The sequence below is a fragment of the Schistocerca nitens genome, chromosome 10, assembly GCF_023898315.1.
Source record: "Schistocerca nitens isolate TAMUIC-IGC-003100 chromosome 10, iqSchNite1.1, whole genome shotgun sequence".
Taxonomy (NCBI): Eukaryota; Metazoa; Arthropoda; class Insecta; order Orthoptera; family Acrididae; genus Schistocerca; species Schistocerca nitens.
In genome coordinates, this window is record NC_064623.1 from 116,787,588 (window position 1) to 116,802,047 (window position 14,460).

Consider the following 14,460-nt stretch of genomic DNA (forward strand, 5'->3'; position numbering starts at 1 on the left):
TCCTGATCTCTCCTCACACGATTTCAATTTTTTTGGAGCCTTGAAGAAAGACATTCACATTCGTGACTTTTGACTTTTTTTGGACGAAGAGGTGCACACCTCAACATATCGTCAGTGAATTAAAATGACAATAACTATTCCTTTATTTAAATATTAATTTACAGTTTCGTACCACTTACCAACTTTAAAAACCAACCAAAAATTGATATTTAACACCAGAAGTACGAAAAATTCATATTTAAGTAAATAAATGCAGTACATGAATTAAGAAAGTACACGGAGTTGTGAAAAGATTGACCTGATTTTGGGCGGTAATAAGTACGAAACGTGGGACGTGCCAGCAATGAAATCTGTGTCGTCTGGAATTGGCGTGACCTAGAGCTTCAGAAAATCACGTATTTGTCATTCAAAGCGTCTTCTCAGTTTAAAGTCAGCTCAACAGACAGCGTCTTGTGTGCTGTAGTTTGCAAGGAGTTTCGGTCTAGCGTGCTTTACGTCAGCGCTTTGGGACTGAGCCACTTGCACCCAACAATATTCGTCGTTGGTATCGCCAATGTAAAGAGAGGTTGCTTCGACAAAAGTAAGAGTCCAGGTGATGAAATGGTGGAAAGAATTCGGCGAACGTTTGAGCGGAGTCCACGAAACTCTACTCGCTACGACTCCAACGACTTCATTTTCCAACAGGAGCCGGCCGGAGTGGCCGTGCGGTTCTAGGTGCTACAGTCTGGAGCCGAGCGACCGCTACGGTCGCAGGTTCGACTCCTGCCTCGGGCATGGATGTGTGTGATGTCCTTAGGTTAGTTAGGTTTAATTAGTTCTAAGTTCTAGGCTAATGATGACCTCAGAAGTTAAGTAGCATAGTGCTCAGAGCCATTTGAACCATTTGTCCAACAGGATGGAGCTCCACCACAGGGCACAACAACGTATATCAGTTCCTCAGTGACGCTCAGCCCCAACGCTGGATAGGGCGCATGGGACCCTCATACACTGCCCTGCATTCTTGACATCCAGGATCGCCAGACATGACTCCATGCGGTTTCGTCTTGTGGGAATGTGTGTAGGAAAGTGTGCTCATTTCCCCTCCAGCTCGTGGCACAGAAGAAGTGAAGAACAGAATAACAGCCGCCGTATTTCTGTAAAAGCAGATGCGTTGTGTAAAGTTTATGACGAATTTAACAATTGTCTGGATTTGCTCGCGCAGCTGCTGCTGGACACATAGGGCATTTGTAATAGCTTAGCTAAAACTTTAACATTTTTTGAGTATTTTGCTATTAATCCCATGTTTGTAGTATATTTTTATCAATAAATATTGAGTTTTGAAATCAGGTTATTCTTTTTGAAACACCGTGTACTTCATTTTACAAATATAGTTTTCCCCCTGTATCTCTTTGACATAAGATACGTTATTTGTGTCGAGAGAAGCTGGCTCAGTAACTCAGAAACGAGTCGATGCCACTTTCGTTTGTCCCCGTGTTCTGTGCCTCTGACTGCCCACTGCCACTGGTGGCCGCTGAAGACAGCACGTCTGTCTGGGGTGTGGCGCCACTATCTGGAACCTCCGTAGCAGAGCTGTGGCTCAAACTGCTGCTTTCTCTCTTCTGGCCAAAAGACATAACTTCTTCTGAAATTCTCAAGTTCTCAACTGCCAGGAGGAAACTGCACACCTGAAAAACAACATCAGTCTTTAGTATATAAACGCGACGCAGTATTAGTGTAATAAAAACTCTCACTGTAAATGTTTGTACTACTGTCATGTGCAAAAAATGTTCAAATGTGTGTGAAATCTTATGGGACTTAACTGCTAAGGTCATCAGTCCCTAAGCTTACACACTACTTCACCCAAATTATCCTAAGGCCAAACACAGACACAGCCATGGCCTAGGGACGACTCGAACCTCCGCCGCTATCAGCCGCACAGTCCATCACTGCAGCGCCCCAGACCGCTCGGCTAATCCCGCGCAGCTATCATGTGCAAAGAGTGTTTCAAAATATGGCGCATTTTTACAGCGAATAGGTGCATGTTTTGCGCTAGTAAATTGGAGATAGGCCAGTGTGAATAGTTTAGTTCAAAAATTAGCAGTTTGTTTTCCGTAATAGCGCATATTTTAAAATTAACTTCGTTGTGCTGTTTGAGACATTACTGATTTAATAACTGCTTCATTGGTTCACGGTCACCGCGTCGGATAACGTTGTGAAACTTCGCTTCGTCCGAACAGGCCTCGAAAGTCCCAACTTTACCGACCGACCGCCGTGTCATCCTCAGACTATAAGCCGCACTGGATACGGATATGGAGGGGTACACAGTCAGCACACCACTTTCCAGGCCGTAGTCAGATTCGCGGCTGGAGCCGCTACTTCTCAGTCAAGTAGCTCCTCAGTTAGCCTTACTAGGCCCGAGTGATCCCCGCTTGCCAACAGCGCTCGGCAGACCTGGATGGTCAACCTTCCAAGTGCTATCCGAGCCCTACAGCGCTTAACTTCGGTGATCTGACGGGAACGCTGTACGGTTGTGAAAGCTGCACGGTACTTCAATGAGACAGCCACTCGTCATCTTCAGGTGCTTGTGTTTTGCTGCAGTGGCTCGCCAGAAAACTCGCTAGAAAAACGCAGGCGCCGGTGGGTGGGGCTATAACGTCATCATAGAGCGCAGAATCGACCAGAGCCCCTTACCAGAGAAATAGACCACGGTCTACGCTTTTGCAAGCCGCAGTCCTGCTTTCGCGTGGGCAGCGTGTTGGCACCCGGTGTAAGTGCCGACTCCGATTCCCCATCTGAATCGACTCATTGGATTCCTTGGTCTGCGACCGACGATGCCATGGTGTCGCCATTGCTGGTTCCCACCCCTTGCTGAGTAGAAATCCCGTGTCTCTATTAGGTAGTTACTTACACACATTTCGATTGCTTCTTTAATGATAGAGTCCCAGCACGTAGACGCAGTCGATAGGATCTCTGCCTCTCCGTAGTTCATTTTATGTCCTGAAGACAGTGCTCAGAGCAGCAGACTTTTCTGCCTGACCCGATCTGGTGTGACGTCTATGTTCAGTGCGACACGTCTTGCCAAAGTATGATTTCTCACACTGGATTTTAAATATCCCTGATCTCCTTAGGCCAAGATCGTATTTAACAGAACCTATCTTCGTTTGTACTCGTGTTGGACGGCGGAAAATACATTTTACTTGTTGTTTATTGAACAGCGTGCCGATATTGAAAGACACTTTATAGTGTAGAAAAATCAACCTCGTGGAGTTCTCCGTTTCTTCTGGTTCGTCCTGAGGTTTAGTGTTTACAGGTTGAAACACATTGTGAATCTGTTTATGAGAGTCCCCGTTTTGTACAAGCACAGAACAAAAATGGCTAAGCTCTGATAACAAACTCCCTGCATATGAGATAACAGTAGGCCAATGAACGACAGTCCTAATACGCAACTGTGTTGAGATGCGTGGTGGAAGCTCGTATCTAGTAGATTTCCGTCAGTGTGAGTTGGTTTGTGGAACATACTGTGACCCAAGGAAACGTCTTCTTTTCTGTGGACCAAGACGTCTAACAAGGGGAGATCTTCATTTTTTCCCACTTCCATGGTGAAGCAAATGATGGCATGGAGGGAGTTAAGGTGTTTAAAAAATTCGGGAAGTGTTGCTGTCCCATGTGATCATACTACAAAGGTGTCGTCCATGTATCTCCAGAATGTCGTAGATTCCAATGAAGCTCACTGAAGTACTTTTTCCTCAAAGTCTTCTGAGCTGTGCTGCGGTTCGTGTTGGTGCTGTTTGTAGGTTTCCGCCCTCTGTTGGAGGCCAGACGGTATCGTTTGGTTGCGGTTGTTTGTCCTCTTCTCGTATTGACTGGCGCCACTCGTTTTCACAAGCGTCGCCTGTCCGCTAGTGGCAGCAGCGGCGGTTATCGATATGTAGTAACTGTGGCCATATCTTCGGGGCGACGTGGTTGTTTTTACGGGCCGTGTGAGTGTGCCAGTTCGGTTCGGGACTGAGAAGGAGCCACGTCCATGCAGTGCGAGAAAACGCCAGGACCGCGGACGGCCCGCATCGACTGCCGGATCGAAGGACTGTGGTCATGAGGGTGCACGACCTCGTCGTAAACCGGATCCAGCAAGATTTTAAGATGAGTGCATTTCAATCCAAGTAGAGAAACTTCCGCCATTTTGATATCTCGCGATTTTCCAGTGAACAGGGTCGTGTTGCTGCTCGTAGTGTCGCCAAGGCGAAGAGCAGCGAGTGGACTGTTTGGGGAAGGCGGATCTGATTAGCTTTCCTCGACTTCTTATGATTATTTACTGCTTTCATCTTGTTACAGTTTGTTAAGTTCAACCAGCGGTAATTTTTCTTGTCTGATGGCCGCTAACGCCCCAGTTACCTGCCCTTGGGGCCGGTTGGTGATCCTTCTACTCTAGCGGTAGTGATTCCTTTCTCGTTCGGGGCGCTCTAAACACTGTATTCTAGGGACGTAGTGCAGACCGCCGGTTCCGGCTTTGGCGTATTGTTCCGTCGTTGTATTTGGTTTGTCGGACGTCACATAGCTTCAGCAAGATTATCATTAGTCATTCGTTGGATTGCCACTAGTCTGGGCTACCATCTTGTGAAGTGAATGCAATTCTTGGCTGCCTATCTCATCGCTCGCGAAAGTGTTTGCCCTCAGAGGTCGATTCCTGGAGCACCGTCTGTGACTGGTCCTTGTGTTTTATTATTGTATAATTTATTATAATACCATTTAATGCCTACATTAAAGGTTGTGTATGCCTAGTTAATAGTTCTGGTCGCCTTGTGCAATAAATCTAGCAGTGTAAGGGTTGTCTTACAAGGTTTACCATCATTTTATTTCACCCGTTTGGTGATCAGAAAAGGAGACGGTTCCTAGAGTCGCATTATGTTCTGTAAACCAACTCACACTGACGTTTGCGGACTCTCGTTCATAAGGCTAGAATTGTCTCAGCTGCAGGGAGCTTATCAGCAGAGCTTACCCATCTTTGCTTTGTGTTTGTACTCTGATAAACATTCGTGATGCATTTTAACCTGCACTCGCTAAAGCTCAAGAAGAGCCAGAAGAAATGGAGAACCCCACGAAGATGGTTTTTCTACCGTATATTGGTGGCGTGTCCATTAATATAGGCAGGCCGTTCAGAGAACACTAAATGAAATGTGTCTTCCGTCCTCCAGCGCGAGTGCAAACGATGCTGGGCTCTGTTAAATAGGCCTAAGAAAACCAGGGATATATAAGATCTCGTGCCAGTGTGGGAAATCATACATTGGCCAGACTGTCGCACTGTTAAAGATAGCTGTGCTGAAAACACACATGATATCAGATAGGCTCAGACAGAAAAGTCTGCTGTTCTGAACACTGTTGAGGCGTGACACAGCATGAACTACAGAGAGACAAATATCCTTGCGTCTGCTTCCACGTGCTGAGACTCCATCATGGAAGCTGTCGAAATACGCATAAGTAACGAGTAACGACGCGGTTAATAAATAGACAAGCCTCGGATCCATAGGTGGTGAGGACGGAGGGGGGGGGGGGGGAGGGGGGCGGTATCTGCCCCGGGAGGGATTTTCAGAGGCACCAAATTCATTTCTTGAAGAAAAGAAGCCTTGTTTGACAAAGTGCCTAGCATCCACAGCACTTTGGTCTATCGATTCTTCATATGATTTCGAAACGCATCCCTGTTGGCTTTTGAACATTTTTGAAAACATTCTAAGTTGATTTCTAAATGAATCTTGAGTTGATTCTTGAATGTGCTCATAGTGTATAAGAGATGTCTCTGCCAGGGGAATCTCCGTCGCGTCTAAAAATAATTTAAAAAATTTCCCACAGGCAAATGGGGCTATACGAGCAGAGCGGAATAAATCCAAAGAGGTGAATCCCAATCGCTGTTTGTTTATGTGGTTGATTCGGAGTACGAATGATCAGCGTTGTTATAATTATTTGCGAAAACCATAGATTCCGAATACCTGAATGGAAATAAACGAATAATTGGTAAGGAATAACTGGCAAGAAAAATTACGTATTAACCTTCTCGTTGTATCCAAGAAGATGAAATTTTGACAGAAAATATTTGCCAGATTGCTACACTACTAAGGGTCACTTAGCTTCCACTCAAGTTCTATTTGCGGAATAGTGCGGAAAACGGCTTGTACGAAAACTTAATAAAGCCTAACCGGTGAATAAACGTGGGATAACTAACTGGTGATTCTGTCAGGGTTAGTGAAGTTAAGCGGAGAATAAATTTCATCAATGGCAGGAATACTTACAGAATTAATGGCGACAAGATTGTTTTTAGAATAAGCAAGGAGAAAAATATGGCGATTCCAAATTTAAATAAAAAATTCGTACTACTGCTTCTCGATCTCATGCTTGAAAAACTGGTGTATAAATGTAATGTGAAACTATTTCTATACATAAAACTTTTTTGTTTGTGGTAGGCCTAATAGGCATTTAGTATTGGTACTTCGTGAATTATATTCTGTTGTGTTATTTATGTAAATGAGGTAGACAAAAATGATCATTTGTGCCAAGACAGTCTCGCCTATTTGGCGTGTGTTACAACTGCTGCAGTATCAGGATTGCTTATTTAGTTTTATCCAGCAGTGACAAAATAGACGTAATCTAATCGAGACACGATACAAGTACTGGGTAATATTCGTGTTAACAGCTTTTTCAGTATTAGACAACGATATTTTGATTTATAATGCAGCAAAACGTTTGACGAACTTTGATGAGGTAGCTGATTCTTCCGCAGAAAGTGAAATGAGCGTTTGCCGTCATTGGCCGGGAGGCCCCTTGCGGGGCAGGTCCGGCCGCCTTGGTGCAGGTCTTATTACATTCGACGTCACATCGGGCGACCTGCGCGACGGATGGGGATGAAATGATGATGAAGACAACGCAACACCCAGTCTCTGAGCGGAGAAAATCTCCAACCCAGCCGGGAATCGAACCCGTCCCCGTAGGACGGTAATCCGTCACGCTGACCCTTTTTTTTTTTTCATTTTGTTCGTGGTGGATCGTTGTGTTTGGTCGTTGCGGACGTCACATGACATCCTTTCAAGTTCGTTGTTGATCCTTACACACCTTTTTTACGAGGGCTATCCACAAAGTACATTACGTTTTGGAATTAAAAATAAATAAAGTACTGGAAATTTTTTTTATTATCTACAGATGAGAGCCACACTTAAATACTACTTTTCTACATAGTTGCCATTTAAATTAAGGCACTTACCGTAGCGATGGACGAGCTTGGAAATTCGTTCGTCGTAAAATTAGGCCGCCTGCGCCTTCAACCACGTGGCTACTCTTCTTGAAGCTGTGCGTCGTCATCAAAACGCTGCATAGCCAACCACTTCTTCATTGCTGGCAGTAAGTGGAAGTCGCTCAGTGCCAGGTCGGGACTGTACGGCGGATGAGGAAACAACTCCCACTTAAAGGATTCGAGAACTTCACGAGTGGCATTTGCCGTGTGGGCCCGGGCGTTGTCGTGAATCAGCAAGATCTTTGAGCCCAACTTTCCCCTGCGCTTGTTTTGTATTACTCTTCTGAGGTTGTGCAGAGTTTGGCAATACCTTTGAGAGTTTACTGTAGTGCCTCTTTCCAGGAAATCCACAAAAATCACATCAAACCCAAGAAATGCGTGCAGACAATGTCGGCAAGGGAAGTGATGGCGACTGTCTTTTGGGACAGAAAAGGTGTGATTTTTGTGGATTTCCTGGAAAGAGGCACTACAATAAACTCTCAAAGGTATTGCCAAACTCTTCACAACCTCAGAAGAGCAATACAAAACAAGCGCAGGGGAAAGTTGGGCTCAAAGATCTTGCTGATTCACGACAACGCCCGGGCCCACACGGCAAATGCCACTCGTGAAGTTCTCGAATCTTTTAAGTGGGAGTTGTTTCCTCATCCGCCGTACAGTCCCGACCTGGCACTGAGCGACTTCCACTTATTGCCAGCAATGAAGAAGTGGTTGGCTATGCAGCGTTTTGATGACGGCGCACAGCTTCAAGAAGAGTAGCCACGTGGTTGAAGGCACAGGCGGCCAAATTTTACGACGAAGGAATTTCCAAGCTCGTCCATCGCTACAGTAAGTGCCTTAATTTAAATGGCAACTATGTAGAAAAGTAGTATTTAAGTGTGGCTCTCATCTGTAGATAATAAAAAAATTTCCAGTACTTTATTTATTTTTAATTCCAAAACGTAATGTACTTTGTGGATAGCCCTCGTATTACAGAGGCCAGCCAGCTCTCTGACCGAGCACGCTGAGCTACCGTGGCGGCTGTCCATTCAGCTATCGGTGCGGACATCGCAGAAAGTAAAGCACGCCGTGTAAAGCTGTAATAAGATTAGAGAGAAACAATGCAGCGACCAAAGCGCTGAAGAAATGTGTACTGTCTTGCCCGTGTCTTGTCTTTACTGGTATTATGTTTCCTATATTTAATTTTATGTCACCAAAAAGACAAAGTTGTTAGCTGATAGGCAATGAACAGTGAAAATTTTGGAAAAGTTCTTATTCTCCGCCGGCCGCGGTGGTCTCGCGGTTCTAGGCGCTCAGTCCGGAGCCGCGCGACTGCTACGGTCGCAGGTTCGAATCCTGCCTCGGGCATGGATGTGTGTGATGTCCTTAGGTTAGTTAGGTTTAAGTAGTTCTAAGTTCTAGGGGACTGATGACCATAGATGTTAAGTCCCATAGTGCTCAGAGCCATTTGCCATCTTATTCTCCCACTTACAAATTATCCTAGCCAGTATTCATTGTGAGTTTTTTTTTTTTTTTTTGAGGAGGTCAGGCTGTCAAACTGGGAACAGGAGAGCACCACAGAACATTTTAATTTCCACTGTCCTAACTATAGGTTGGTGGATTCACAGAACGAAATACAGTTACGTGCGACAGAAGAATCCTGTGTGCAGAGACGTGACACTGCACTTTGGCACATGCAAGATCGAATTACATGTCTTACATTTCCTCTAACTTATATGTTTTCTATATCAAACTCTTCAGAACATATTTTTGAAAAATTGATTTTTTTTTAATTTTTGATGTCAAACGCTTCCATCTCAAACGCTCCAGGCGGGGGTGTTCGAGAACGGATAGGGGGAGGGGGACTCAACTATCAAGTTTTGCACCAGTTCGGAAATATCATAGATCTGCGGATGTTAATATAGTCAGGGGATTTCAACTCAGCAAGGCATGGCAACCAGCAGTGGCAACACTAATGCACTGTCGGCCGCAGACCAGGGAATCAAACAAGTCGACACAGCCGGGGAATCGGAGTCGCACACTTAAACTGGGCGCCAACACACTGCCCGCGTGCGTCCCGGGGCGCGATTTGAGGTCACGCTTTAGTCGCATCGTGCATGCGCAGGCTATGACTCGTTTTTCGACAGGGTGCTCCGAATGTCGCGGCGCTCTGTGATTGGTCCAAGATTCATTTATAACTCCATCCCTTGGCATCTCGGTTCTTCTAGCGAGCCAGCACATACACTATGTGATCAAAAGTATCTGACACCCCCCAAATACATCAGTTTTTCATATTAGGTGCATTGTGCTTCCACCTACTGCCAGGTACTCCATATCGGCGACTTCAGTAGTCATTAGACATCGTGAGAGAGCAGAATGGGGCGTTTCACGGACTTCGAACGGGTGACAATTGTGTCATACGTCTGTACGCGAGATTTCCACACTCGTAAACATCCCTAGGTCCACTGTTTCCGATGTGATGGTGAAGTGGAAACGTGAAGGGACATGTACAGCACAAAAGCGTACAGGCCGACTTCGTCTGTTGACTGACAGAGACTGCCGACACTTGAAGAGGGTCGTAATGTGTAATAGGCAGACATCTATCCAGGCCACCACACAGGAATTCCAAACTGCATCAGGATCAGGATCCACTGCAAGTAGTTTGACAGGCGGGGGGGGGGGGGGGGGGGGGGGGAGAGACTTGGATTTCATGGTCGAGCAGCTGCTCATAAGCCACACATCATGCCAGTAAATGCCAAACGACGCCTCGCTTGGTGTAAGGAGTGTAAACATTGGACGTTTGAACAGTGGAAAAACGTTGAGCGGCGATCCGATGGCAGAGTGTGGGTATTCCGGGTGAATGTCATCTGCCAGCGTGTGTAGTGCCAAAAGTAAAATTCGGAGGCGGTGGGGTTATGGTGTGGTCGTGTTCTTCATGGAGGAGGCTTGCATCCCTTGTTGTTTTGCGTGGCACTATCACAGCACAGGTCTACATTGATGTTTTCGGCACCTTCTTGCTTCTTCTCTGCCTCGTGATGGCTGGGTGTTGTGTGCTGTCCTTAGGTTAGTTAGGTTTAAGTAGTTCTAAGTTCTAGGGGACTTATGACCACAGCAGTTGAGTCCCATAGTGCTCAGAGCCATTTTTGAACCTTCTTGCTTCCCACTGTTGATGGCGATTGCATCTTTCAACAAGATCGAGCGTCTGTTCATAATGTACGGCCTGTGCCGGAGTGGTTACACGACAATAACATCGCTGTAATGGACTGGCCAGCACATAGTCCTGACCTGAATCCTACAGAACGCCGTTGGGTTGATTTGGAACGCCGACTTCGTGCCGGGTCTCACCGAACGACATCGATACCTCTCCTTAGTGCAGCACTCAGTGAAGAATGGGCTGCCATTCTCCAATAAACCTTCCAGCACCTGATTGAACGTCTGCCTGCGAGAGTGGAAGCTGTCATCAAGGCTAAGGGTGAGCCAGCACCATATTGAATTCCTGCATTACCGATAGAGGTCGCCACGAACTTGTAAGTCATGTTCAGCCATGTGTCCGAATACTTTTGATCACATAGTGTATATTGGCGAGCCACTGCAGCAACGCGTCAGTAATCGCCTGACGATGACGAGCAGCTGTCTCGTTGAAATACTGTGCAGCATCCATATTAACCGACGCGAAGCCCGAGCACCAATGAAGCATTAATTTCGTTATTTATATGTAAAGACGTTCAGCACCAATAAGAGATCTCATACAAACAGAGAAGTTTGATTTAATAGATTAATGAAGTGTGGAGAACTCACCCTCCCTCGATATCGCAGTCTGAGGAAAACAAGGGACTCGTTCGGAAGATGCTAATATTTGGCTATTTGGCCGCCATAAATAGGTAAAGGTCAATCACGAAACTAGCAAAATAGACACACTGTACCTGCAGTCCTCACGGATCAAAAGTTTTACCTGTGAGGAAGCCTTGATGTACAGGAAGTTGCACATAAAAATACTCATTGCGGAACAGAATTTGGGAGTAAATGTTGAATTGCGACAAGAATTGGAAACGTTTCCTGGAAAATGTTATATTAACTGGTGGAGATAATTTCCACGCCGGTAGTTTCATACGTAGGTGCAAGCGACATTTGTGTTCTGAATAAAATCTTGTAACGTGACTGTAGGGAAAGCACAGAGCCAACGATCAGTGACAGCATGGCATGGTATGACAGCCCGAGGGGAAACTGACCAGTCTGCTGCATGACCCCACTAATGCCGACTATTAATTTCTAGTATTAAATAAATATGTTCGGTACATGATACGTGATTGGCGAAATGTCAATAAACTAGCTTTCATGCTAGACTGTGCACCACGTCTTCATACTTGATTGGACGAGCTGCTTCAAAGACATTAGCTGCTAATACGAGAATGTAAGAAAAATATAACAGAAGCTCTGGTCTCACGCTTTTGTGGTATTTGACAAAAAAAAGTATATTGTCCAAAACTGGATGCACGAAATGAGTCGGAGGAGAGGTAGAATAAGCTACACGAGACATCCCAAATGGACTCTTTCAAAAGATTGTGGACTCATTACCCTCGTGTTTAAGCAGTCTGATGGACGCCGCTTGTGCCTAAGCGTGTGCCCAAACCAGACTGCAGTTCTACATGAAGAATATGAAACAGTAGTTCAGAAGGGATTATACAGGGTTGTATTTCACATGTTTTTCTTTCTGTACACAGAGCATGGATAAAAGGAAACCAAGGAGAAATTTGAAAATGGAATTAAAGTTCAGAGAGAAGAAACGACGTCAAAGAACTAGGAAGATCAAGTGAATGGAACGGATAATGTCTTGTGTAGCTCCACAACAGATGATTGTATATGACGACGGACACTATGAAAGTAACTCTAAGTAAATATAGTCGCGAAAATTTTTTTGATCAACAAATTTACATTTGTAGATATAGTAACTTCTTAACTTCCCTCTCAAACTTACAATGACATCATCATTTCCTTGCAGATAGAAAGCTAAGTAGGGAATGTCCTACAGAAACTAACAGTCACAAAATAAGGCAATAATCACGTCAGACATTAACTGTTGTTATGCATAATTTTCGTTACATTAATTATTACTTAAAACATGTTTGAATTTTTTAGAACTGAGTAAAAGTACCCATCGATGACGGCGCAGAGGTGCCGAAACGTGTTTGGTAAAGTGCATTGTTGAGAATTTTAAAATCAAAATTGGTATTACTTTTTGCTTGCCACATATGTGAGACGCTCCTACAGATTTGTGAACTGGAGATAAAGGTACTTAGCAACTGGCTTTTTAGCAGACGGATACTACAAGGCTTTAGAACCTAAATTAAGAAACCAAATCAAAGGTTTGGGAGCCTGAATAAAGAAACCTACCTCTGCCAGATATTGAACGGTTACCATGTGTGACCCCTACGGCGATGGGGTTTGCCGGTTCCTGTTCTTGAACCAGTAGTTACAATGTCACCATGGATCAACGCAGTAGAAAGAGATATTACGTGTCAATTTCAAAATAAAAACAACGTGCAGTGAAACACAGACAATAGTTTGCTGCAATATTGTCTGTTACCTGGAACATTCCCTCAGATTTGTCTGTCATTTTCAGGTGTTGCTAGAGGACGTTGGAAAATCGACCACTATTTTCTAAATGCTTGGAAACATGCTCTTTCCGACTGAGGTTAGTTTGAAATCAGTTATGCAAAAGAGATTTACTAAAAGCAAATTGAATGTGATTTAATCTCGTAATTTTTGTAATTTTTACGAAAATCAAGTCTGAACTGATTTTTTAGGGCTCAAGAAATCAGTACATGAATGATATTTTATACTAGAAATCCTTATGTTACTAAGTTGTTGTGTCCAAAGTTTCATGATTATCATGCCTTTAATCAAGGAGATGTAAGAAGGCAAAGTTAAAACTTTATTCACAGCGCTATTTTTCCGAGTAGTTTGCCTCAGTTTGTAATAGCATTGTTAGCCTACGTTTTAAATTTGACGAAGTGTTCTGGGGGGCTTAAAATACGTTGTTTCGAATGAAACTGGTTCTGAAGAATAGTAGAAAACAGTGTTGATAAAAGAAATGTCGAACAAACTATTTTTACCTCCTCACAAATATCGTCATCTTTTTCCATGAATTTGCAAATTACTGGAAAATAATAGTTTAATTAAATATTGTATTCCACATCCTTGTGCCACCGAGCTATTGCGTATTAAGTTCCATGTTCAGCATGCGTTTACTTAACAAGATATAGAAATCTAAAATGTACATTTTGTTGTGGACTGGCAAGACAGCCAGTCCACTAGGAGGAAGCCGAAAGGCAAGCGTTTAAGCTCACGCAGGCTGGCGTGAGGTCTGGAACAGGTCAGGGATATGAGACTAGCAAAAATAATACGTAGCTGCTGGAATACTTAACTTTAATCCATAATTGGTGAACATCGCTCTTGACGGTACAATGTTTTACAGCCTCAATAGTAACTGGTAATGGCGCCTTGCTAGGTCGTAGCAAATGACGTAGCTGAAGGCTATGCTATCGTCTCGGCAAATGAGAGCGTAATTTGTCAGTGAACCATCGCTAGCAAAGTCGGCTGTACAACTGGGGCGAGTGCTAGGAAGTCTCTCTAGACCTGCCGTGTGGCGGCGCTCGCTCTGCAATCACTGATAGTGGCGACACGCGGGTCCGACGTCTACTAACGGACCGCGGCCGATTTAAAGGCTACCACCTAGCAAGTGTGGTGTCTGGCGGTGACACCACACATTTTTTTCATGCCGCAATTTTCACGCCAACTTTGATTCAAATTACGTAGTATTGTTAGCTCGCGTTGGATAATCAAATATAATTTTTTAGGCGGGTAAAATAATGGTCTTTCTAGTGAGTCCAGTTTGGAGAGTTTTATAGAAAACAGCTTTTTGCAAAATGAGATAGAGAAGAGCGCCTTTTTAACCTCTTTACAAAATCTTCAACTAGCACTTGATTTATTCAGTGTCTGAAAATGGTACGTAAATGAAACTTTATATTTGAGATCCTTGTGTTATTGGGTTACTACTCGCCAATGTTCACGTTCGTTACACCTTTAGGTCCGGAGATATAAGAAGCCAAACTTTGAAATTTTTTCGGACGTCGATTTTTTGTGGGATTTTTCTAAAATTTTTCTGACTGAAAATGACTCATAAAATTCTTTTCATTATTATTCTTAAGAGAAAGCTTTTGGTTGTACAA

The 14,460-nt window shown here is 44.2% G+C and overlaps 1 protein-coding gene across 1 annotated transcript in view; it reads right to left on the reverse strand.

Moving 5' to 3' along the window:
• Positions 1-220: 220 nt before the first annotated feature.
• LOC126209919 (uncharacterized) overlaps positions 221-14,460 on the reverse strand; it is an 80,171-nt gene continuing 65,931 nt past the window's right edge. Inside the window, exon 5 of the mRNA XM_049939038.1 lies at positions 221-1,664. Coding sequence (XP_049794995.1) covers positions 1,428-1,664 — 237 coding nt within the window. The 3' untranslated portion in view covers positions 221-1,427. The remainder of the gene's footprint in view (positions 1,665-14,460) is intronic.